We start from the raw sequence: 24,614 nt of genomic DNA, 5'->3' as shown, positions 1-24,614 counted from the left end.
ATGTTCAATGTGCCGTTATAGATTGTAAAACGTCTTTAGAGTAAATGTGTGAAAAAATACATACTTGTAAGACTTTACCACCTGCAGATACGTTTATACAATCTATGTACGTCTGTGAAGTTTAGAAAGTTAAATGATCCAAATTAGATGTTTTACGTGTAAAGGATTTCATCCTGTTTTGTCTTTCATCTAAATAATGTTATACATTGCTTTTATTGAATATGGTGAAAAAATAAACAATATCATATTATAGTTATAATTTAGATAATTTTAGTCAAACCCCATTAAGCACTTGTCATTTTATGTCACTACACTGCAAGTACTTGACACAACAATAACTGACCGACTTTCAAAAATGTTCTGCTTTTTTCTCCAGGAGTCAGGTATCGGACAGACCACATGGGCTCCCCGCCCGCCCCGCTGTAACCGCTGTACGGGAATCGCTAGGTCCCGGCAGTGTTGGCGCTGAAGAGGTAGAAGATCCCAAGTGACAAGGGATCGCATCTAACCCCCCCGCCTTGTGCAACACATCTTCTGTTCTGCGGTAAAGATGGCGGCGTCAGAGGGGGCGCGCAGCGGCCGGACAACGGCAAAACGATCCTGAAAAGCTATAGATTTGACCGTATATCACAAGTCCAATACCGTTAATTTCAGCTCGGACGTCATTTGGACCACCGGAATAGAGACAGTCACTGTCACACGCCGGGGTTGAGGTTTTATTGTTAAAGGCAGGGTGGGTGGGTTTCACTGATAGCTACTAGCGTCAGCTAACAGGCTAGCAAAACGGGCTAGTTAACGTTAGCTCGGTAAAGAAGAGTGGGGAGAGGATTGAAGAAGATTGTTAGGGACAGGCCGCTGTAGCTTGGGGGAATGTGAACCAGGGGTGCGAAGGGGGTGTTGCTCGCTTCGTCCCAAACGTCCTTTAACCAAAGAACCGGGATGGGACAGCAAGTAGGCCGCGTGGGTGAGGGCACAGCGACCGGTCTCCAGCCACCACAGCCACACGCGTCCCAACCACACCAAGGCAGAGGGAACCGGGGGAGCGGCGCCGGGAGGAGACCCCGAGAATCCGGCAGTAGCACTGGAACACCTCCAGGCAGAGCTGCTGCCGTCAACGTGCCCGATCCAGGGATCAATATATTCACGCAGCATTCAGGTAGGGACAGGTGTGAGTGACAACGGAGGAGTGTGTCTGAAGTTTGATGTGTTGCTGTTCATTAGCGTTTGCTAGCTGAGTCCATGCTAGTTTGACAACGACGCGTTAGCGGAAATAGCCGCGCATACTAAAGTTAGCTTTCAATGTTTCATCCATTTCACTGTGTGTCTGTGTGCGTGCGTGAATTTGTCAATTGCCAGAAAAGCGAGGACTCAGATTTGAGACCAGTATAGCTGTATGTTGAAGCTGATGCTGCATGTCACCAAAACATATTAAAAGGAGAGTTAACATTATTGAAGAACGGGTTTGTTTTGACTCTTCCAGCCATGACTGGAGCTTGGCTAGTTAAGTTTGCTTTTGCGAGCCTCTGTTTGATACGTGGTTTGGTAAAGATTTATTCGTGCCTCCTCGTTGAAAAGCAATTCCACTCCATTAACTCTCTATGGCAGCTACCACAGGCTCCCATTACAATACTTAGTGGTTTTCACATGTTCAGTTACACCCTCTGCCTGATAATGTCTTGCTTTACAACACACTCACCAAGTTGACTGCACCGTTTAATACACGGAGAAATGTGTGATTTATTTAAGTCGTCTTTTGAAATTATGTGATTGCCCACATATAGACATTCAACATAATAAATACTTGATACCCTGAACTCCGTCCTGTCACAGCATCAGTGAAATCCTTTGTTAACTCATGTATTACAGAAATCATGTGAACTTACAAAAACTGTGCCAATCACTGTAGTTCTCATTACACACATCCCTGCTTCGGAGCAGCAGCTATGCATTCATATTGCTATCTGCTGTGGGAGTTTTGATGGAGAACCGTGTAGAACCATTTGATCCATAAAGAAAATGACAGCACAGGCATAGGCAGGGTCTTTCAGTGGCTGATATGGGCTTATGATGGTATACGTAGTAGGTGCTGTGGTGAGGTGGCTTTTCCTAATACTGTGGTGCACTTTACAATCAAAAAAGCACCCAAACATTTTACCATTGCTATTTTCTGTGCATGTTTGTGACATGTGGTTATCTGCTATTATTTTTTTTTGTCTCACCTCTTTCTGCCCTCCAGTGGATGCTCTCTTGACATGTGCTGCCTAGATGTAAAACTGCTCGCATAACTTGTGTATTTTCCTCAGATGTTTTACACCTAACTTCCTAATACCATCACAGTTATGAGGAATGTTCAAGTTTTTGGGAATGGAAAGCATTTTTCAATTCCTGGCTGTCTTGTCTTAAAAATAATCTTCTCAACTCAAAGTACATGCACAAACAGACCCACTAAGTGCAGCACCACTCACTGTCTGCGCTGTTCTGTCCTCTCCGACGTCGGGGCAGGAGTGGTCTTTTTATAGCAGCCAGGATGCAGTCACAGAGCCACTCTGCAGAGAGACTGCTACTCTTCAAAGCACACAATAATAGAACAAAGCCTCTTAAGTGAGGAAGCTTGGGACTGTGCACTCAGTCTTCCACTGACTACAAAGTGGCTTTTTCTAGTAGTCCATTTATGTGACAATGATGCTACTTTATCGCACATCTTTTTCTTTAAAACTTTGAGTTGGTCTTTTACATTCTCCTCTACACCGATGAAATTGAGTCATATCGACACTGATTAATCATTTTGTTTTGTGCCAACCAGTGGGTTGAGTGTTTGACTGCAGATGTGATTTAATGTTAGCATGCTATTTGACATTTAAGATCTCAGAAAGGCTTATACATTCAATAGAGATGCTAAAGTGTGTTATATTGATCAAGCTACACTACCACTTTATAATAGACTGCATGCTTCCTGGACTAAATGATGATTGAAGTGAAACATGCCAGAATTTAATGTATGTGTGGTGGGACTAAGTGGTCAGTTTCTAGACTCATGTTTAAGGGAACAAATAGGTTGGAGGGCTCTGGGTAAATTGGGTGTTGCATGGCCCAGTGGCCACTGCCATCCCTTTGTTGTCATGTCTCCTTCCCTCGTAGTTGTGAATTTACAGCATCTTGTTTAGGGCGGCCTTTTTTCCCCTTTCTTTTTGACTAAAGTGAGCCAGCTCCTGTCCCCTGCTCAGGTGTGCAGCAGCTGTCCTCAGATCATCACTAATTCAGCATCCAACTGTCTTCCAACGATAACACACCAGACAGAGATGGTAGGTGAAAACTCTGAGCTAAACACAGAGTGAACTTGTGTGCTGACTCAAAGGAAGCCATCCAGACAACCGCTGTGAGTATTGGTTAAAATGCAGAATTTGCAAATCAGTAGCAGCAACATATTGATGGTCCCACCGTTTTAGCCTTGTCAGGACATAAGAGATCTCCATGTCTGCAGTCTGGGTTCATCTGATACACACACTGCAGTGGGCAAAGTCTTCTACTGTTAAAATGATACGGACGAGCAAATCTCCTGAAAAATTGGCATCATGTGATTTTCATTGCAAACTTGCACCACTGTTTGTCACAAACCTTCAAAGCTGATAATGTGTCTCATGTTGATTTTTCTCACATTAAAAATCTGTGTGGGTGGACATTTGGTGCGTTTACAGTCTAGTGAAGTACTTATGGTACCACTAGGCTTTTTTTAATGTTGGCAACAAAGGTACAGTCTGATCTATTTCTTCTCTAAATAGATCATTGAAATTGGGGCAAATGAGTATACTGGAATATTTCTTGGCAATGGAACCTATAGTGGATGTAGTACCAGTTTTACTGTACCTAAAGTGCAGCACAGTTCAACTGCCCTGGGGGGAAGAGAGATGGCTTGATCCAGGATCCAAGGACTTAAGCTGATTTGCATCATGGGTGAAATTAGATTAGGGATAAATCCACTTTTCTGTAGACCCCATGTGCTAGAACCCCAACAACCAGGAGCAGCCATTGTAATATATGGGGAAAATCAAGTCTAAGACACTTCGATGGATGTGGTTGGTTTTAAGAGGCTTTGAATGATCATTTCCAGGATCAGTGATGGTTTTTTATGTATTAATTCATTTTTGTAAACTATTTAGCCAGTCCTGCTGAAGATACTGAATCCCTAAAAGCCCATTCCACTCCCCTGCTGTGCAGTGCCGGTCCAAGCCCGATAGAAATTGGGGAGGGTTGTGTCAGGAAGGGCATCCGGCGTAAAAACTTTGCCAATTCACTTTGCGGACAATCCGCTGTGGCAACCCTGAACTCACGGGATAAGCTGAAAGGAAAAAAAATAATTTTTGCCAGTCCTGGTGACTGTCATTAACCACTAGGAGGAGGTATGGCCACAGCTCTTTGGAGTGAAAGTGGTTAGAAAACACATGAGACTGATTGTCACAGATGTGGCAAAGCTAAGTATGGATGAAGGACTTTGTAGAAAGATGTGTTTTTATTTTGATACTTATAAACACAATATGTCAGAAGACTGCACATACCAATATACATTCTGTGAAGAATGTTTCTTAAATAATTTCACCCTTAATACAAACTTGCCCTGTGGTAGTACTGACTTCTAAACATCTTTATTCTTCACCATGAGCCTTTGCCATTAGTTCCTGGGTCCAATTTTGTTGGACCCTGGTTGTTGTGATGGACTTCAGTCCTTAATCTGTCTTTATCTTATCATAATGTGATGTAAAATTTTTAGTATTCCAAGGGTGTTTTTCGAGGGTATTTGTGCAGTCGTGAGTTTGTGTGCCCATACCCCATTTTTCAGTTGCAGCCTTAAGCCTTTGCAACTGCTTCAAGTCAACGTTTTGTAGGTTAAATTACAGTTTTCGCTCAGAAGTATTAATGTTGCAGGAGGGGAAAATGTAGATTTTGTTTCTGGGAGGGAGCCTGTTAAGCATTGATGTGTTTCCAGGATCAGTTCTCTGTTGGCACAATCACTGCTACTTATCTTATGCCTTGAAGGCTACAGACTTGGCCGGAAAGGTACACTTCTTTCACACACAATGCACAAACATACAAATCCACAGGTTCTCTTGCTGGCCCAGTCAGTGAAGATGTATTGTGGGGCAGCTCTTTGTGAGGATAATCCAGTACGTCATACTTCTTCAGTGTGGTCGACCACCACCAAACCAGACAGTCAGAAAACCTTAATCTAAATACCCAGTGGCACTGCTGCCCTTAATTATCCCATGTGATTATTCTGAGAAGAGACTGCCAGATGCTGTTGATGACACGTCAACTGTTAGGACATGACCATCCACAAATTATTCTGCAAAACCTCACAGCAAAGAAAGAATGATAGTGTCCCTTTTAGGCTTTGGAGTGATTTGTTGTGGTGAACACACCTTTTACCTGTTAGGAGTTGGCCACTTAAACACACCTCAGCCAAACATTTACATCATCCACAAGCAGAATGTAATGTATTTGACAAGAGTGGCCAAATCTGCAGTGAGGACAGTGCTCTGACATATGTAGTCATGTCATTGATAAATTTCCATTCTGTGTACTTCTGTGTAAATTCATTGCTTCCTGTGGACAGAAAAAAAAACTTTAACTTTTTGTCATGGGGACTGAGCAAGGCTGAAGTTAATATACTTGTAACCATCCAAAGTCATGTTGTACTTCATTTTCTTTTTTTAACATCACAAGGAATGAATTGTGTTGTTAAGCACAGACTCATTAGATTCTCTGCTAAACAGGTCAAAAAGCTTATAGGTACCTTCAGGTTAGCAAGGTGTCTGCTATGTATCAAAGCATAATGAATCTATTAACATATCTAACTGGAATGAGTTTGTCAGGCCATATTTTAGTGTGGATGCAGCATTAGTTTAAATTCATGATTCTCATTCGCGCCGCTTTCACATAAAAAAAGGCACTTAGCTTTGTTCTCAGAATACCTAGTGGGATGCACTTAAAGTCCATTATTAACCCATAATAAGCAATGACAGGGCCAGGGCACAGCAGAGTGAGCTGCAGGTTAGAACTTTATTTGTCTGCATTTCAGAATCCTCCACTTGTCTTAGGTCTGTCTGGTGCTTGTCCACTCTCTAACTGGTGCGCTACATATATACAGCAGACATGAGGACCGTATAGACGCAGAACTGCACGTGTGGTTTCTCAGAGGGGTTCACGACATGAGGTTGCATTAAAGGCAGGGGTTTGCTGAAGTGGCAAACTGTGACGAGTGCATACATGTATGTGACTATAATGTGAATATACAGAGTAGTTTCAGTGCTGATGAATCGATCTGTTTCAGTGTAACATCCGCAGTGCTGTGTTCTCACATCATATGTTTCAAGTCCTTAAAAACAAGGTAAATCATCTTATACCAGTCCACACAAACACACTCACTCACTTGTAATGTGCTATTAATGAGGCTATTGTCCTTTGTCCAGTCCTCATGAACAACAACTGACTCTCCCCTTCTTTCCAACCATGCATTCTCTGGACTAGCTCTCAGACTGTTGGTGGAATAATAAATCCTTTACTCTGTAAAATGTTAAAATTAAAAATGCCGCTCACTAATTAGAAGGACAATAAAGTGAAACTGAAAATTTCTATTATAGATCTGATGTGGATTGCCGGGGATTGTAAAAAATTTTATTACAGATATACTACATTTAAAGTATTCCATTCAGTGTGTTTGTTTGATAGATGTATCAAGCCAGCCCACATTTTTGCAACATTTTTCTGTTTCAAGGCATATTACCCTACCTCGGATATTTTCTGAATTTACCAATGGTGTTTTAATGGGTATTTATACAGTCGTTATACAAGCTTGTTTGTTTCTTGAACGTTTTGTCCACTCTAATCACTTCTCTGTAGATTTCATGTAAAGCCATTGGATATGTTTATACTGCTCTGACAGTTTAGCATAAGAAACCTTGTCCCCAACCCTATCGATGCTCATAAGGGTAAAATTATTGACACACACTGTAATGTACTAAATGCTGAGATACTTATCTAGGAAATTACACATTAGCTTGTCCTCTAAGAACCATGTTAAGCATCTCACTCAAAAGTAAGGGAGGCTAATTAGATTATTTTATCCCTGAACTGTGGTGGGTTTGTCCTTATTTGCCAGCCTTGCCTAACTTTAAAGTACACGATCCTAATACTCAATCACTAGAAAACCTTACTTTAAAGCTCCCATGAAACAATTCTGACCTAGGTAAGTCTGGGTTTTGACCCTTGGCTTGAATTCACTTATTTCTCAGCATAGTTCTTGTTTTTTCACTTCTTAAGGATGCCTGCAGTTGCTACTCTTAACTTTATGACTATTATTCTTTATTGTCTGACTTTTTTTCCTTCTTAGCCAAATTTTGGTATTGTTGTTCTGAGTCTATATTTTGGTTGTTGTATAATCAGTCACAACTTTAATATCATCTGTTTTATCTAAAATATTATGTTTTTACAATAATATTATGAAGTACATAAAGTAATTAAAATCAGCTTCACCTGTACCAACAGTGATTTCTGACCATTATTTTGTATTAGTTACTGTACATCTTTATAAATACTGTAACCAGTATTGTTTAAAATATATTTTTGTCTTGGTGGAGTACTTTTTTCACTTACTTAACTTCACATTCTGCTGCATATGGTGCTGAATAGCCACAGACTGCTCGGAGTGGACTTGCTGATCCTTGTCATCCATTAAATTATTAAGACCACTAGTAATAATGGTCTTGGTGTGTGTTTCTATTTGCTTTGTACACAAGGTTTTCCTGTAAAGAGTTTTTTTGATCTCATTGAAGTTCTCCATCTGATTAAAGTTCTACAAACAAACAGATAAACACCTAGATAGACACAGTAAAGTAGAAAGCACAGTCACTACTCATCCAGCATCCTCAGCATTACGTGTTGTTGCCAGCTTTTAAATGGGTTCACTAAATCCACTATGAATAAGCCAGAATCTGCAAGGAGCTGCCCCACTGTGTGCTACTGTGGGTAATGTCATTTTATTTGTGCTTATAAAAATTTTTTAATTTTCTATCATAGTTATACAAACAAACAAACACGCAAAAAACTAAATTGACAAAAATGTAGAAAGAAATAAAGTGCCATAAATCCCTAGATGTACATTTCAGGCTGCAAATAATTATGTTTTTATTCATTGTATGTGTATTTCTTGTTATACTATGCTATCTTATTAACAATTATAATTTCTTCAAGGCATTATACATTACCAAAAGCAACCTGGTTAAACAAGAACATGTATTTTACCCATAGTTCCACTATGGCATAGGAGAGAAGCAACCAACAACATGTTTGTATGGAATCAAAGCTGTTCATATGCTACAAGAATTGGCATGTTATTGAGGAATTTCACATGCTCAAACCCATAAACAACAGCGAATAGTTTTATTTTTTTTTATATGAAATTTTAGAACCTGTATTATTATCTCCTTCATCTTTAAATCAATATAGTAGCAGAGTAATTTTTATTTGATCAAATGTAATACAAATTGTCTGTTTCCATTCATTAAAAATCTGCTACCATCTATTGTGTTTGCATCCTAGAAGATGGATCTTTTTTTATTTGGTCTTCTAAAGCTTCTAAAGTTTTCAATTATTAGAAGGGTTAGAGGGTGACCTAACTTGAGTCCTTGCATTTCCCAACTTTGAAATTTGTAGGATTACCTGTCTACATCTCAATGTGATGCTTGAAATCCCCATTGGTGATGTTATAAATGGGATGCCTGTTTTAATGTGTCTATGAGACTGTTAGACAGCTGTTGCACCATGAATTATCAATGAGGCTTATTGTGACTCAGTAAATAAACTGATGCTTGTACTAGATTACAACATACAGGACATGAGCTTAAACCAAGCTCAACCACCCCCCACCCCCCCCACCCCCCTTTTTTTTTTCAACACCTTTGCTTTCTGAGTCTGCCACAGGTCAGATCTGACTGGTTTGCTAGCCTAATGTAATGTCTTGAGTATGGTGGTCTCATCCACAGTATTGTCTTAGTTTTTTGTTGGGACTTCCTGCAGGCAGCCTGCCATCTGTCTCCACACCACCATTACTATGTGCTGTGCAGTTATTTCTGAATGTCATGCTGCTATGTTTTGTTCTCCGGGAGCTAAAAATACCCACTTACCTCTCTGGTCATGGGTTTCATAAACAATCTGTATTGTTTTTTGATTAGGGTGTGTAACTGTTATTGTGTTTTTCAATAATTAAACACAAGGTAGTTGGTTGGTGAAGTGAAAACTTTACAGACTCATAGAGGCACAAACACTTGCAGAGGAAGCAGCAGGGTCCCAGGTTCAGCCCAGGAGAGAGATGTTTCTGCATGTGAATGTGTTCTTTGGGACCGGGGTCACCTCTGTTCCAGCTGCCTTAGAGGGCACAGGCCCACAGGCCCCTTCAGACTTGGAACAGATCCTCTCAGCTCTGCTTAACACAAAGCTGTAGTTTCTTCACACACCACAAGTGCTGCACTTCACAGCACACATGCTCTGAGGCACCCGGGTGGACACACGACATACCCCAGTCATGCCAACTGCTTATTCAATCAAAGATTTTTGTACAGGAGGTTTGAACTTGGTGAGATTACTTAATTTAAATAAATCAGGTACTAAATACTTAACTCATCAGTAATTTGTCTGTTTTCTGTTTGTCTGTGATGACTGGAATTGGGATTCCTCAATTTGAGACCTTTGACGTATGTGTATATTTTAGTATTACTATTTCATTAAAATGTTCCTGAGGGGTGATATGATAAATAGCTGTGTAAGAGGGGGCAGCTCTGACAGTTGGTTCAGTGTGACTACAGCAGTTGTATTCATGAACATTTACACACACACACACACACACACACACACACACACACACACACACACACACACACACAGAAGAAAAGTGTGTCTTAACAGGACCTCTCCGACACTAAACACACGCATGCCCATTCAGTCCTTCTTTACTACACGTGTCTTTCTTGCTCTGCCTTTGCCACATTTTGCCATCCCATACAGTGTGTTTATAACCACAGCAAATGTCAGTCATGGATGTCTGTTCTCTCTACATGGACCTTGGAAATCTTGACTCTTTTTGGCCACATCACAGCTAGCAAGGAGTTCTCGGTGGCAGGCTGCTAGTCTCTAAATTCAGAATATATATTTTTTTTCATGGACAGAGTGGGTTAATACTCTGTCTAGGGGTAGCCAATCTCTCTTGCCTTTGTAGTTAAGAAGATGGTCTAGAGGACTAGCTTGAGCTTCCTATTGTTTGGTAGAAGAAATGTACACTTGTGTTTTTTTTTTTTTTTTTTTTTTTCAGTCTCATCTGAATTAGCATTTACACAGTCAAGCTTTCAAAAACCTGCTTAAAATCAGCAGTGTGGAAAACAGTTTTCATTTGGATACTGGAAGTTATAGCTGACCAGAGAAGAACATGTACTGGGAGCTGTGGCTGAGCCAAGTCACAGCCAGTGCTGCTCTACAATGCTTGCTGGTCCAGAACAAAGGTGGGCAAGTGTTGTGTCTGGATTTTGTGATATAGTGGGTAGAATAAATAGTATTGAGCTCGATTGTTTTGAAAATGAGAAATGTATTTAGTTGAATTTATTTGTGAAGATTACAGCTCGGAAAAGCTCATGACTGCAATGCACATACATCACACATGCCGGTCACATGGTGCAGACTTATGAAACGTGCTTAATTTCTTTAAGTATTTACCAGCATTGAAGTATTGAATAGTCTGATAAAAGTTGTTGTTCATCTAACATTTATTAAGTTTGTATTAGCAAAAAAGTATTACAGTTTTGTAATTGCAACCTCATAATTAGAACATGGTGTTTCAGAATTTAAAAGACTAAGTGACATTTTTAGTGCCTATTATTGAAAGCACAATTAATTTTACTTACAAATTTGTCTGACAAACTGCCAGAAGAAGTAACTGTTGTGAATCAAGTAGTTTCCTCTTCGGACTGCCTGGTTGGTGGTTGGTGATCACATATGCTGAAAACGGGAAGGAAAGTTTTTTTTGGTTGTTGTATTCTAGAAGTGGCCAACCCCAGTCCTCGAAAGTCACAGCTCTTCTTGTTTTCAGATTATACCTGCACTTTTTTTCCCCCCCTTATCCTGTGAGTTCAGGGTCGCCACAGCGGAACATGTTGATTTAATAGTTTTTTTTTTTTGTTTGTTTTTTTTACGCTGGATGCCCATCCTGACACAACCCTCCCCAATTTCTACCGGGCTTGGACCGGCACTGCACAGCTAGGGATGGGAATGGGCTGTTACCCACTTCTAATTATCTGAATCGGGTGTGTCATCAGTCAAAAGCTGGAAAATAAGGGTTGTACAGCTAGGGATAGTTAGAAAACATGCAAGGCTCCGGCTTTCAACATACGTGCCTTATGTTGCCTTTTTCTGCTGGAATTTCACCCATGTCGGCATAGAAGGTTTTAAATCTTGTTGTTATACGTAAATTACTACCTTGCCAAACACTTTCTCTTTTAGGCTGTATACAAGTAATATAGAGCCACCGTAAATATAAACTACTCAGTATTATGCAATATACACTTTTTCCGAAAACCAAAACCTCCAAAACATCCGCAGACTTAAAACAATGCCCCTATGTTGTAACAATATTTTACTAAGTTTTGGATTAAGGATTTTATGATTGATGTTATTTTATTTAGAATCTTCCAAAGGCAAAAAACCTGCTACACCATATAGCTTTACTGTTTTGAAGTTTCTTCAACTACTTGTTCTCCATTTCTCTGTCACCACTTGCTCAGCAGCTGTCTAGGCATGCAGTGACTTTGGCACCAGCTGTTCAGTGTAGTATGTATCAGCTATGCATGTACTAGTCCATAGTTGTGTGTCTGGGTGTGTGCCATGTAGGTATGGTAATCACTGTGTCCTATCTTTCCTATTCCTGGGGAGTTGTAGCTCCTCCCGTATTATTCGCTATATAAACACACAAACACTAACCTCAGATCTTACCTGGCTTAGACTCGACAGCAACACCAGTGCTCTTAAGTGTGAGAACTGGCATAAGTAATGCTTTTAAAGTGCTTGCAAGCAAGCGGCAGTTTTGAGGAAGAGTGGACAGCTTTCAGCGGCCGTCATCGCCACACAGGGTTCAGACAGGGAAAGCAGTCTGAAAAGACAGGTAGTCAATCTGTGGGAGTAATACAGACTAAGTTAAAAGTAAAAAATAACAGTTTGTTAGCAGTTTGTCAATAGAGGGTTAATGGTCAATAAAACTACCTATTATTAATGCTTTACTGGGGACCTTTCTGTCTGCCACTCTGATTCTTGATGTTCATCTTTGAACTGCTCAACAATGATGTTGCTTCTTTACTATTCTCATACTTTATCTTCGCTCTCCCTGACCCTTGTTTTGTACTTCCCTTCAGAAGCTCTGCACAGGCCATTCGGACTGGATTCTGCGGCACTTACGGAGGCGGTACGCTGGAGCTCCAAGGAGAACCTACTGGGGGCTGCTGAGAGCGACCCTAATCTCTTCGTTGCACTTTATGACTTTGTCGCTAGCGGAGACAACACACTTAGCATCACTAAAGGTAACATATTTTTTGGTACTATGCTTTTTTTCCCCCCTTTTGATTAATTTTACATTCGGTGCAGTGACCAGTGACGTTTAACTGATCAACATTTGATGATCAAGACTTGTTAGTGATAATGTACAGAAATGGTCTTTCATTAATGGGGCTTGTTCCTTGTCAATGTGATGTTAGGCCTTGTGGTATTTTCCATGTCATTGAACACTGTCAACCACGCCTTCCTGAGCAACACGGTTGACGTATTTGGCAATGGAACAGAGTAATTTCCATAGGTGTAACAAAGAATCATCTCATGCCCCTGACGGGCAGGTCAGCAACTCCTTCAAAGATTTTCTTTATTTTTGTTTTTTATGAATAGATGTGTAATTATGCCTGAGGAATGTGTACCAATTGAGCTCATCATCATACCCTAAATTTCAGCTTTTCATGACATCAGCAGCTATCGAACGCCTAGCTTTTTCTGTTCACCACCCACACACGTCACATTCATCCTTTAAGCTTTATATATTTTACATCATCTATGAGTCAAATATGTTAATCCACCCCATTACCACCAGTATTGTAGATGTTTCTTCAGGCCTGGCTTTTTCTCTCAACCAACATCATTTGAAGCAGTCAACAAGATCTTTCCTGAATAAAGAACTTAAAATATTCTCATAATATTGTTCAGAGAGCTCTAAAGTATTAGATACGGTAGAGTGCATTATTTTTTATTTTATTTTATTTTATGTTTCCCACGGCAGCTGCTTGATATGGAAATGATATTTAACCCCTGACTCACGGACTAAATCTGAGATTCTTGCCCACATGTAAACATGCTTCTCCAGTGCTTGTACTGTTAGGCTTTACTACACTTTTCCAGCCTATCCTGCTCTTTGCTGTGTCACACCTGCATGCCTTTAGTTCTGTATTAATATGGAATTTGTTTGACTGTATTTATAATGGGTGGGTCCAACAGTGGGCAGAGGCTGATCACATAAAAGGACTTGGTACGACTATGTCTGGGGCTAACATTGTCCCTTCTCTTTGCCAGGCCAAGCTAGTCTTGTCCAGACCAGTTTCCTGCATCACGCACACTTGGCTCCTACTGTGAGAGGCAGTCAGTATTTTTCCCTCAAGACAACATTTAGAGACACAGAAGATAGACACTGAGGAGATTAGCTTATAGTTGGGCTGGCTGTGGATTACTAGCCTAGCTGTTGTATGTATCTCTGTGGCTTGCTAGCATAATGTGACCTGCAGCTCTGTTTAGTAGTTAGTAGTGTATGTTTCTTTGGCTATAGCTTCTTTACTTATATCATAAGTCTGCTGTATTGGACTTCTTAGTGTTGTTCTGTAGTGTAGTTTGCAACTGCTGTTTCTCATGGGTTACGGTAATATCAGACTGAGTACTGATAACCTTAGGTCACATTCAGATTAACTTTAGCCCTGCATGAAAAAGCGCAGCCTCCTCATTTATATTGATGGGGCCAGTCCAGCAGCACAATGGGGGTTCTCATGCAAGGTTCCCCACCAAAACAAAAACATGGGGTTGTTAAGTGAAAAAGTTAAACCATTTTTTGCCATTTAGAAAACTGGTGCTTTGACCATCAATACAAGTAAGCCTACATAAGTTACTTTGTAATGTGGCCACTGCATTTCTACTGTTAACTGATAATTTCTCCTTTTTGTTTCAAACTATTAGTAATCATTGGATAGTGATCTGATTTAACTAAAGCACTATGACACCACCATCATGAGCTCCTAAAGTTGTTTTAATACAGAGCTGTTTTCAGTCTTGACAGCCGCTAACGGGTGACACAAAGTCATGTAATATAGTCACCTGTGCTGTTAAAAAATAAGGTAATGGGGCTATTTTGTAAAACTAAGCGGATGATGAGATGAAAATAGATTTAGACAGGAAGAAAGGCAGAATTGCAAAGGTAGGTTGAGTAATATTTGCCCCTCCCTTAGTACCAGGCTGCATCTTTACACTCTGTCAGACCAACATTCCCCTTCCTCCACGATCCTCTCCTCTCCTTTTTTTTTTTTTTTTTTAAATCTTCTTTTGGCTTTTTAATCAATATTTCACCTGAAAGGCAGGACTGATTATTTCTCCATTCAGTGTTGTTTCTTGCACTGAGGCGTCCCTCCTTTCTCTATTCTCCAACACATCAACCTCTGTGCTCCCTAATCTCTCCCACGCTGATGTCAGAGACCAACTGAGACAACAGACCAAGTCGCTACATGCCTGGTTTTGCCTAGCCCTCTATGACAGATATGCTGTAGAAATTTTCCATTGCTTTGAGGGGAGCTTGTATGTGGTCCTCTTGTAGAACATCATGACCAATCTGCTGATTTAACTTTGCTTCTGTGGTGTAAATTTGGGGAAAAACATAAACAAATTAAATCCTGAAACCAAACCAGACTTTACATTTTAATATTTTATTTTCATGGTTAAGTTATTTATCTTTTGGTTGCATCTTTATACGAGTAATAATTACCTGTCTAAACTTTATCTGTGGCAGTATGCAAGACTTGGATTAAATCTGTGGCCAGTCTTTATAAGTCTTTGTAACTACAAATCCATTCTGCCACCATTGGATGGTCTTAGAATTTTTCTTCTCCTGTGTCCAGGTGAGAAGCTGTGTGTGTTGGGCTACAACCAGAATGGAGAGTGGAGTGAAGTGCGCTCCAAGAACGGCCAGGGTTGGGTCCCCTCCAACTACATTACACCAGTCAACAGTCTGGAGAAGCATAGCTGGTACCACGGGCCTGTGTCTCGGAGTGCTGCTGAGTACCTACTCTCATCCCTTATAAATGGGAGTTTTCTGGTCCGGGAAAGTGAGAGTAGTCCTGGACAGCTATCCATATCTCTGCGCTATGAGGGGAGAGTTTACCACTACAGGATCAACACAGGCTCTGATGGAAAGGTAGACAAATATGAGGTTTAGGATGACCTGCAATTTGTTTTTTTGCATGCTGCACCATCAAACTGTCAATGCTATTTGGACTTCACCAGCATTTCTTCTGTCTATGTCCCTCTTCATGTCTCCTCTGCCTCCCCCTCAGGTATATGTGACATCTGAGAGCCGTTTTGCCACCCTTGCTGAGCTGGTCCACCACCATTCCACTGTTGCTGATGGCCTGGTCACTACGTTGCACTACCCAGCACCCAAATGTAACAAGCCCACAGTGTACGGTGTGTCACCCATTCATGACAAGTGGGAGATGGAGCGCACAGACATCACCATGAAGCACAAACTGGGAGGAGGCCAGTATGGGGAGGTGTATGTGGGAGTGTGGAAAAAGTACAGCCTCACAGTGGCTGTCAAAACACTCAAGGTTAGAAGGCCTTCTTCCAACTTTACTGTAGTAAGCTGAAAGGTAACACAATTGTAAAATGTGTTTTAATTGGTATTCTGACAGCTCCTTTCAGTCTATAAACATTTGGGATATGCAAACAAAAAGTGCCCCTATAGTAATGTACAAGGATTGTAGATCACCATCTACTGGCACTTTCTGATATTACATGTGATTATCACAATATTGTATATTACATTTTTCCGGCTGTTATGTTTGTCCAGATCAAACTTTTTTCTCCTTAATCGTCTATTTCTGTAACGACAGGAGGACACCATGGAAGTTGAAGAGTTTCTAAAAGAGGCAGCAGTTATGAAAGAGGTTAAACATCCAAACCTGGTTCAACTTCTGGGTTAGTAAATTTTTTTAAATGTCGAAAGCTTAAATTTTGTTAAGTAACAGCATTAATGCTGGTTTTTGCAGACACATTCACATTGTTTTTGGCATCTGTATTCCACACAGGTGTGTGTACATTGGAACCTCCCTTCTACATTGTAACTGAGTACATGCCGCATGGCAACCTGTTGGACTACTTGAGAGAGTGTGACAAAGAGGAGGTGAACGCTGTGGTGCTTCTGTACATGGCTACACAAATCTCCTCTGCCATGGAATACTTGGAAAAAAAGAACTTCATACACAGGTAAGGAGAGAGTATAATTTTATACTTGTATGTGTATGCATGTGTTGCCTAGTGTAATCTATCTAACCACATCTCATCCCTTTTTTTTTTTTTGACTCCCTCTCCCTCTCTCTATATTGCTTCGTCTCTCAGGGATCTAGCAGCAAGGAACTGTCTGGTTGGGGAGAATCATGTTGTGAAGGTCGCAGACTTTGGTCTGAGCAGGTTGATGACTGGTGACACCTACACTGCCCATGCTGGCGCCAAGTTCCCCATCAAATGGACTGCACCTGAGAGCCTTGCTTATAACACCTTCTCCATCAAGTCTGACGTCTGGGGTGAGCAATAAATGTGCATGAAGCCATATTTTTACCTTTTGTTAATCGTTTCGATTGTTCTCATGTTTGATACTCAAACAACTTCTTCCCTACAGCATTTGGGGTGCTACTGTGGGAAATTGCCACTTATGGCATGTCTCCATACCCTGGTATTGATCTGTCTCAAGTTTATGACCTCCTGGAGAAAGGATACCGTATGGAACAGCCTGAAGGATGTCCACCTAAAGTCTATGAACTCATGAGGGCATGTGAGTAGTGGCTGTCTTACCTATGCCGCATATGACATCATACTCACAACATGTGGCACTCTTTTGGGATCATTGAATAGATAAATGGGTTTCAAGAAATTGGATTTGCTCATTAATCTTTCCTTTAGACCTGGTCTGACAAAACATATTCTCTATACTTTTTCCCACAAGAACTGCGAAACACGTTATACACTAAACTTTAAAATCTGCATGTCAAGAATGGGATTTTCCTGTAGTAATGCGCCTTTGTGTCTGTTTTTCTACCAGGCTGGCAGTGGAGCCCATTAGACCGACCTTCGTTTTCAGAGATCCACCAAGCCTTTGAAACAATGTTTCATGACTCCAGCATATCTGAAGGTAAAGTAACAATCTCCAACTTGCTTTTATGCAGTTTCAGAAATGGCTGCACAGCACTGAGCATCAACTGAGTATTTCCTTCTGTGTATTTACAGAGGTAGCAGAGGAGCTCTGTAAGACGGCCACTTCTGGTCATTGTGGACCATTGCACTCTTTCAGTCATGACTTGCCCCAGTTGCCTTTCAAATCTCGCACACCCCACAAGCACACAGAAAACAAGGAAAACATTGAGGGAGGACTGGATGGACGCACCGACCAGAGCACGCACAGTCACTCAGGTACTCCCAGACATGCCTACCTTACTACCAACCAATCAGGTGAACCACAATGTGACTCTACAGGTTTGCCAGATGACACTGATTCAGACAGTCACCTGCAGCGTCGCCAAGCTTGCCGTCTAAGGAGGAGAGCAGTCATATTCCTTAACTGACTGGCAGTCTATCAACCAGTGCTCACACATTTTTTACAAACAGAGTCCCTCATTAAAACACTGTTTCAGCACTTATTATAGTATTAAGTTAGTTTTTTATTCATTGGTCATGTTGGTGTTATCCAATGCCAAAAAAATGCCAAAATGTAACAAAACTAATGAAACCATAAAAGTGTATTTTGCAACAACAAAAAAACAGCAATAAACTATAGAAACACTGATTTCTGCACCATCCTATAACACTGAGAGCCAGCACAGAAAATGCTTCCAATACATTTAATAATTCACGTCCTCCATCTTTCCACTCCATCTTCTTTATTTATTCTATCTATATTTATTAGTTTTAGACATTAACAACAGCATTAACAATATATATTCAACCCACCATTGTTTGACACATTTATAACAAGTTTCTATTATCTGTAATGTGCATTTACAAAAGGAAGAGTTTGTAATAATAATATAATAATAATTCACTAACCCTATCATTATCCATTGTCTGTCTTTTGTCTTTTTTTGGTTTGTTTTGTTTATTAAAAATTTACAAATGTTGAAATAAAATTTTGTTAATTTTTGTGTTTTGAAGGCTCTCTGGATTTGTTTTTGCTCTCGTTAGTTAGATTGGGGTTTTGTCAACCAACAATTTTATTCATCTTTTATGTTTCTGTCCAGTAACCAAAGTATTTACCAATAAAGAGAAAATATAGTTCATGAAGTCACAAATCCAGTAAAAGTAAAAATGGGCACAAGAGGTGTCACAAGGAGACTTGAGAAAATAAAAAAACAAATGAGACTGTCCTTTGTATACAAATGTATACAAAGTAATGACAAATATAGCTAATTTAAAATGTATATTCATGTCTGTTGATCAGGAGATAGAGCAGATGGTCCAGTAATTACAGGTACTTGATTTGATCACTAGTTTCTCCCATTTACTTTGCATGTAGTAGTCTACTGTCATCTGTGTTAATGATTGGCAAGCAGTAAACTGCTTTGGACAAAAACACTAATTCATCCATGGCCATAATGTGACTATAATTTACACTTGTGTTTTCTATTCCCTATTTAAAGGGCTAGTAGGCTAAGAAAACACTTAAGGCAAAGTTATGCACCTGGCTTCTTGGTAACACGGGTTAGGCAGTTTCTGTTTTGTGTGTGTTATTACTGCTACCCAGAGGTGTAGTCACCATCCCATTTTTTCAAAAGAACAACATGTAAAATATTAAATTGGTGTGTGCAAACATATTGGCGTGGCCTCAAAACTTTCCCTACCTTTTCTTTAGATGCTTTTCTTCTTACAGCTTTTAGAGAGTAACTGACTAGCCGTTTTATTACAACGTGTAGCTCTCTGATAGAATGAGAGCCATTAATGCACAGACAAACATATTGGGAAAGAAATTCATGTCATTACCTGTTTCTTGTCAGATATTAGTCAACCTTTGAACAAAGATGGATCTGTGCCTGCTAAGATGAGCGCAGCTTTGTTTTGTTTTTAAACTATTCCTCTCTTCTCTTTCCAGTCTGGGCTTCTGCTATGCTGGGAAGCGATGGTCGATCAGGGAGTTCCCCAGCTCTCCCCAGAAAACAGCAGCCAAGAGATAAATCTCCAAGCAGCCTATTGGAGGATACACAGGATATGGGCACATTCACGAGAGACCGGAAGACTGGCTTCTTCAGCTCCTTCATAAAGAAGAAATCTTCCTCATCTTCTTCCTCATCCTCCTCTCAGCTCCAACAGAATCTCCCAACCCCCCCCAAGAGGAGTAGTTCGTTCCGGGAGATGGAGACACAGCCTCACAAGAAATATGAACCCACCACTGATTTTAGCACTCCTCCTTTGCCCCAGTCTGACAGTTTAGGGGGGTTCTCAGCCTCTCCTTCCCACACGCAAGGGGAACACACCCAGTCTCAGTCACGCTGCTGTGGGGCAGCCTTTGGACAGAAACCCACTGGTGGGGGATTTGGTTCTCAAGTGACAAGTGGTAGTAGTTGGGGTGGGTTGGCTGGCTTTTTTACCCCCAGACTCATCAAAAAGACCCTGGGGCTACGGACAGGAAAAACTGCCTCTTCCGAGGAGGGTGGAAGTTTAGTTGGAGGGCCTAAACCCTTTCCTAGGTCCAATTCTACCTCCTCCATGTCAGCTGGACTGCCAGACCTGGAACGCATGGCTCTGACTTTACCCAGGAATCGCAAACCCCCTCTAGAAAGGACTGCCTCCACAACCTCCCAGCCAGAGAATGGGGCTGCACGGCCCTCAGAAACTCTACTCAGGAGGATGGATGAGGGTACCGCACAGATCAGGGAAAGGCCCAAAGCCAAGCTCCTACCCCGGAGTACTACCGTAGGAGTGAGGGCACCAGGGGTTGGGGGGGAGACTGGGGAATCAAACAGTTTGTCCCGTATCAAAGACAATAGAGAGGAGAGTGGGGGAGGACTGGACAGGCAGCAGAGTTGGTCATCTCCCTCTAAGGCATCTAGTTTGTGTGCTTCATCCGCTGCAGTAGGTGCACCAACTCATAACCACAAAGTTCCAGTCCTGATTTCCCCCACGCTGAAGCACAATCCAGCTGACGTGCACCTAGTTGGACTAGACTCTCAGGGGAACCGCTTCAAACTGCTGTCTGAGCACCAAACAGACAGAGACAGGCCACGACTTGTAAAACCTAAGTGTGCTCCTCCTCCCCCTCCCACTCTTCGCAGCCTGCAACACTCATACAGCGCTGATGGAGAGGAACAGATAGGGGGTGCACCAGCTGAAGTAAACGGAGAAACATTAAAAGGTCACAGGTCAGGACGAATGTCAGGAGGAGCGATGACGGCCAGACCGTCAGTGCCACCACCACAAGTGCCTCCTGTACCTTCCTCCTTTTCGTCTTGTTCTGCCACCACCAACACGACACCTACCAAAATGGCCAACGGAGCCACCATCACTGCCTCCTCACAGGCAGTACCATCTACTGGTTCCAAAGTGGGACTGCGCCGAACCAGGCAGCAGGCAGAGAGGGTACCCCTGGAGCGGGTCAGCCGTGAAGCCCTGTTAGAGTGTGCTGAATGCCTGAGCAGTGCCCTCCAAGCCAGTTCCGAAAGCCCATCCAGCAGTCAGGTGCTAGACGCTGGCCACCACCTGCTCGACTGTTGCTCAGGTTATGTGGACTGCATCCCTCAGATGAGGAACAAATTTGCTTTCCGAGAGGCGGTAGGAAAGCTGGAGGTGACGCTCCAGGAACTGAGGGCCTCATCTTCAGGAGGTGGAGGGCTCAGCAGTACAGGGCCCAACAATGTATTGGACAACCTACACAGCTGTATTAAAGAGATAAGTGATGTAGTTCAGAGGTAGCCACTGTGACAACCTGAATAGTCACCTCTAAAAATAAATCACTTTCTTTTTCCTTTTTTTTTTTTTTTTTTTTATGTGTCTGGTTCTATTTACAGCTTTTGGGGGGACGAAATGAGACGTATCTCTAAAGTACCTCAAAGAATTTAACACATAATATAATCTTTATTGTTTACAAACAACTGTTTTATAAAACACCAGTGTGGACACTAACTTGGCTCTGACCTGTACATATTGAGAAATGTTTATATCAAACCAAAAATGTGGTTTGTCGCACCATAAATTGTTTGGCCGCAGGTCTCCACCTGGCCGTGATGATAGTGGCCTCTTTGTTAAATGAATGTCAAATGTATCAGCCGTGTGTTGTAGATTAGGAAAAGCTCACCCTGCTTATCTGTCAGTCTGTCACATTACTGAGGGAGAACAATGGCGGTTTTGCCCAGCCTTACTGAAAATACTAGACAGCTGTTTTCTTTGTCTTACACTCAAAGTTTTTCACAAATATGTGAATTGTGTATTTTGTTAAGTGTCTCTGGAATTGGGTGACCATAAGCCATTTTTTTTAAGCCATTGTAATTTAACAAATAGAAACCAGCATCAGGATTCAATATGATTAAAGGTTTTGGGGTCTCAATTTGACACTTTTGTTTTGTGTTCAGATGTGTTTATTATTAATTATAATTGATTTCATTTCATAGATCGCAAGTATTTTTTACTAGTTGGACAAATGTTGGGGAATTAGAAATCTTAGAAAAACTGCTTTTATTGGTATGGGATTTACAGCCTTGTTTTTTAACAATAATCATTAGTGAGTAATCAACTGTTTTGTCAGTGTCATTCCCACAAGTTGAGACCAGTTAAAGCAAATTAAAGGGATCACTTACAGTATTCAAAGTTGTGTTCATCTGGCAAGCGTGTAAATAATCTCACATCAAATGTCAGGTTTCAGTAATACCAAATATAGGCAAATCTAAAAAGAGAAAAAAAAATTATATACATATATTTTTACTCTCCACAACACTGAAATATAACCAAATGATCATTGGGTTATATATGCAGAGAATTAGTCTTTGCTTCAGTGACGTGGCTGGTGTTCACATTTTAACAGAGTGCCACACATATGGGAAAGACTCCCAGTTCCCTAAAGCATTTCAATATTTATATCCAGTTATCCTTGCACACTACAATTTTTCCTTGATGATGGAGCATAAAAGAGTGGAGTGGAGTGAAGAGAGGAAGAGCACAGGTTAGAGCATGAGCAGGTGAACTGGGACAGTATTTAGTATAAGTGTCCTTTTGAGTGGACAGTGCTGGATTCCCTGTAGCCTTGTTGTGGCCTCAGTGCCTCAAATTCCTCAGTATATAAACACTGCAAAAATGCAGAGACCTACTTTAATTACACATTATTGATCTCTAAATGAACAAACTGCAGTATGTCTTCAGCACATGAAATTTCTACATTTCGTGGTTCAAAGAAAAATGCTTTTGAGAATGTTTATGTAAGAACTTGAATTTTAAATTATTATTTTTTTTTTTATTAAAAGCACAGACCTATTTTGAGAGAGAGGTTATGTAAATATTTCATATCCAGGAAGCAAAAGATATATGTGTGGTCACAACATAGGGAGTCAATGTTTTTGACTGAAGAGATGTATTACGAGACTGAAGCCCATCCACCCAGATCTGAATATGTGCTATATGAATGTATTATTCTTCAGTCCTGAACCTGGTCGAATGTTGATCTGCATGACTCTTTAATGTTTTATTGTGCCATTTTTTTTTTATTTATTATTTCTTACAGTTTAATGGCTCACAGTTCTAATTTTGGTCAGATTAATCCAGAATACAGCTATGTTTTTTTTTTATTTATTCAAACAAACAAAACTGTGTGAAGCGCACACAAAAATGGCATTTTTTTCCTTGTTTGCTTTGGCTCACATCTTAATGTACACTGGATAAGGCTGCAGACACATTGGCTCAATGATACATGTTTCATCTGAATATTACAAAGCTGAATCTGTAGACACTGCAGGTCACTAACATCTTCACATCTGTCAGTGACACTTGGATTGTCATGTAAAAATCCATGTTAGCTTGTTTTGTGGTGCATTTCAAGTCGTCATTTTGTGTCATTGTGAGTCAGTAAAACCGTCCAATTTCTTGCCAAACAGGATGCATTGAGAAACTTTCTATTCACTGTGAGTTTCAGATTACATGGACTTTTTTCATATTTCTTGGTGCCTTTTTGTGAGCAAATAATAATGTACACAACACAATCACGGAATGATATTGCAGTATGGCAGTGCTAAAGTCCAACGTTAAAACATTTGTGTGACCTCTTTACTTTGCCATGTTATGGTAGTTATCACTACCATGTGCATTTCTGTCATTTGGAGGTAATAGTCAGATGCAAACTTGAAACTGAAAGGTGCACTTTGTCTATTATGTATTAGGATATTCTAGTTATTAGGCCATTAGTGGCTATAAACACTCTTGATGGAGCCACACATGGTTACATTTCCTCTTTAGTAAATGTGGGTCTACATATGGGTCTACTGGTCTCTACTCAAGCTGCTCTATTGTTTCATAATCTGATCACACTAAAGTTTCACACTAGCACATGCCTCTGTTTGCCTACTTATCTTTTGATTCAGATGTACATCTCTGTAGAGCAGGTTTCTCAAAAAACTTCAGGAGAAAGTGAAAGAAGATAATCTAATGATACACATTTCCATTCTGGACATTTTCCATGTAAAAAAAACAACTAAGACATTCAGTACACTGTCAGGGACATGATTGGATACTAAAGGTAATTTTTGATTTCTTTATATCACACATATTTAAACTTTCACTGTTTAATATTTGAACTGAAACACAAAACTTCCAATCATTATCAGTCTTCTGCATTGTCTGTATTTCTGTTGTGTACATTTCTTTTTTTTTTTCCTCCTGCCTCCCTATTTTGGAGAACAGTCCTGGAGAAGGTGTGTACACATTATACCAAAGGTCACATCTTCAATTGTATGAATGCAATGTCCGCCAACACACACCATGATGGAATATGTGAATCTTAACAGGGATAAACAATTACAGAGATGTTACCATTAACTTTTTTAATGTACAAAATATATATTTTGTGTTTTTGTTGTTTTTTTTTTTATTTAAAGCTCATGTTATATTACTGTGAAGTTCTGCTTATCAGTGTTAAGCCTATTGTGAATAATAAAGATACTGACGAATACTTTTTGTTTTTGGTTCAGCTGTCTAACAGTTAATTTATTAGATAAAATATGTTCACTCAAGAGCAAAGTGTTATGCTCTTCAGCCTCACAGGTACT

At 40.5% G+C, this 24,614-nt stretch overlaps 1 protein-coding gene across 4 annotated transcripts; it reads left to right on the top strand.

The window, feature by feature from the left end:
- Nucleotides 1-434: 434 nt before the first annotated feature.
- Nucleotides 435-24,409, top strand: abl2 (c-abl oncogene 2, non-receptor tyrosine kinase). 4 transcript variants are annotated; one of them, XM_067514472.1, is made up of 11 exons: nucleotides 435-1,156; nucleotides 12,447-12,608; nucleotides 15,225-15,520; nucleotides 15,660-15,932; nucleotides 16,218-16,302; nucleotides 16,413-16,590; nucleotides 16,723-16,907; nucleotides 17,003-17,155; nucleotides 17,423-17,512; nucleotides 17,608-17,790; nucleotides 19,463-24,409. In XM_067514472.1, the coding sequence occupies exons 1-11, from the start codon at nucleotides 940-942 to the stop codon at nucleotides 21,277-21,279; spliced, it is 3,639 nt and encodes a 1,212-aa protein (XP_067370573.1). In that variant the 5' UTR covers nucleotides 435-939; the 3' UTR covers nucleotides 21,280-24,409. The 4 variants fall into 4 exon arrangements, with proteins under 4 accessions (XP_067370573.1, XP_067370572.1, XP_067370575.1 ...); XM_067514471.1 differs by having other exon boundaries at nucleotides 440-1,156; nucleotides 12,444-12,608; XM_067514474.1 differs by lacking the exon at nucleotides 435-1,156 and adding an exon at nucleotides 11,746-12,196.
- Nucleotides 24,410-24,614: the final 205 nt, after the last annotated feature.

This window comes from Channa argus, chromosome 8 (assembly GCF_033026475.1).
Source record: "Channa argus isolate prfri chromosome 8, Channa argus male v1.0, whole genome shotgun sequence".
NCBI lineage: Eukaryota > Metazoa > Chordata > Actinopteri > Anabantiformes > Channidae > Channa > Channa argus.
This window is presented reverse-complemented; position numbering and strand designations above follow the sequence as displayed.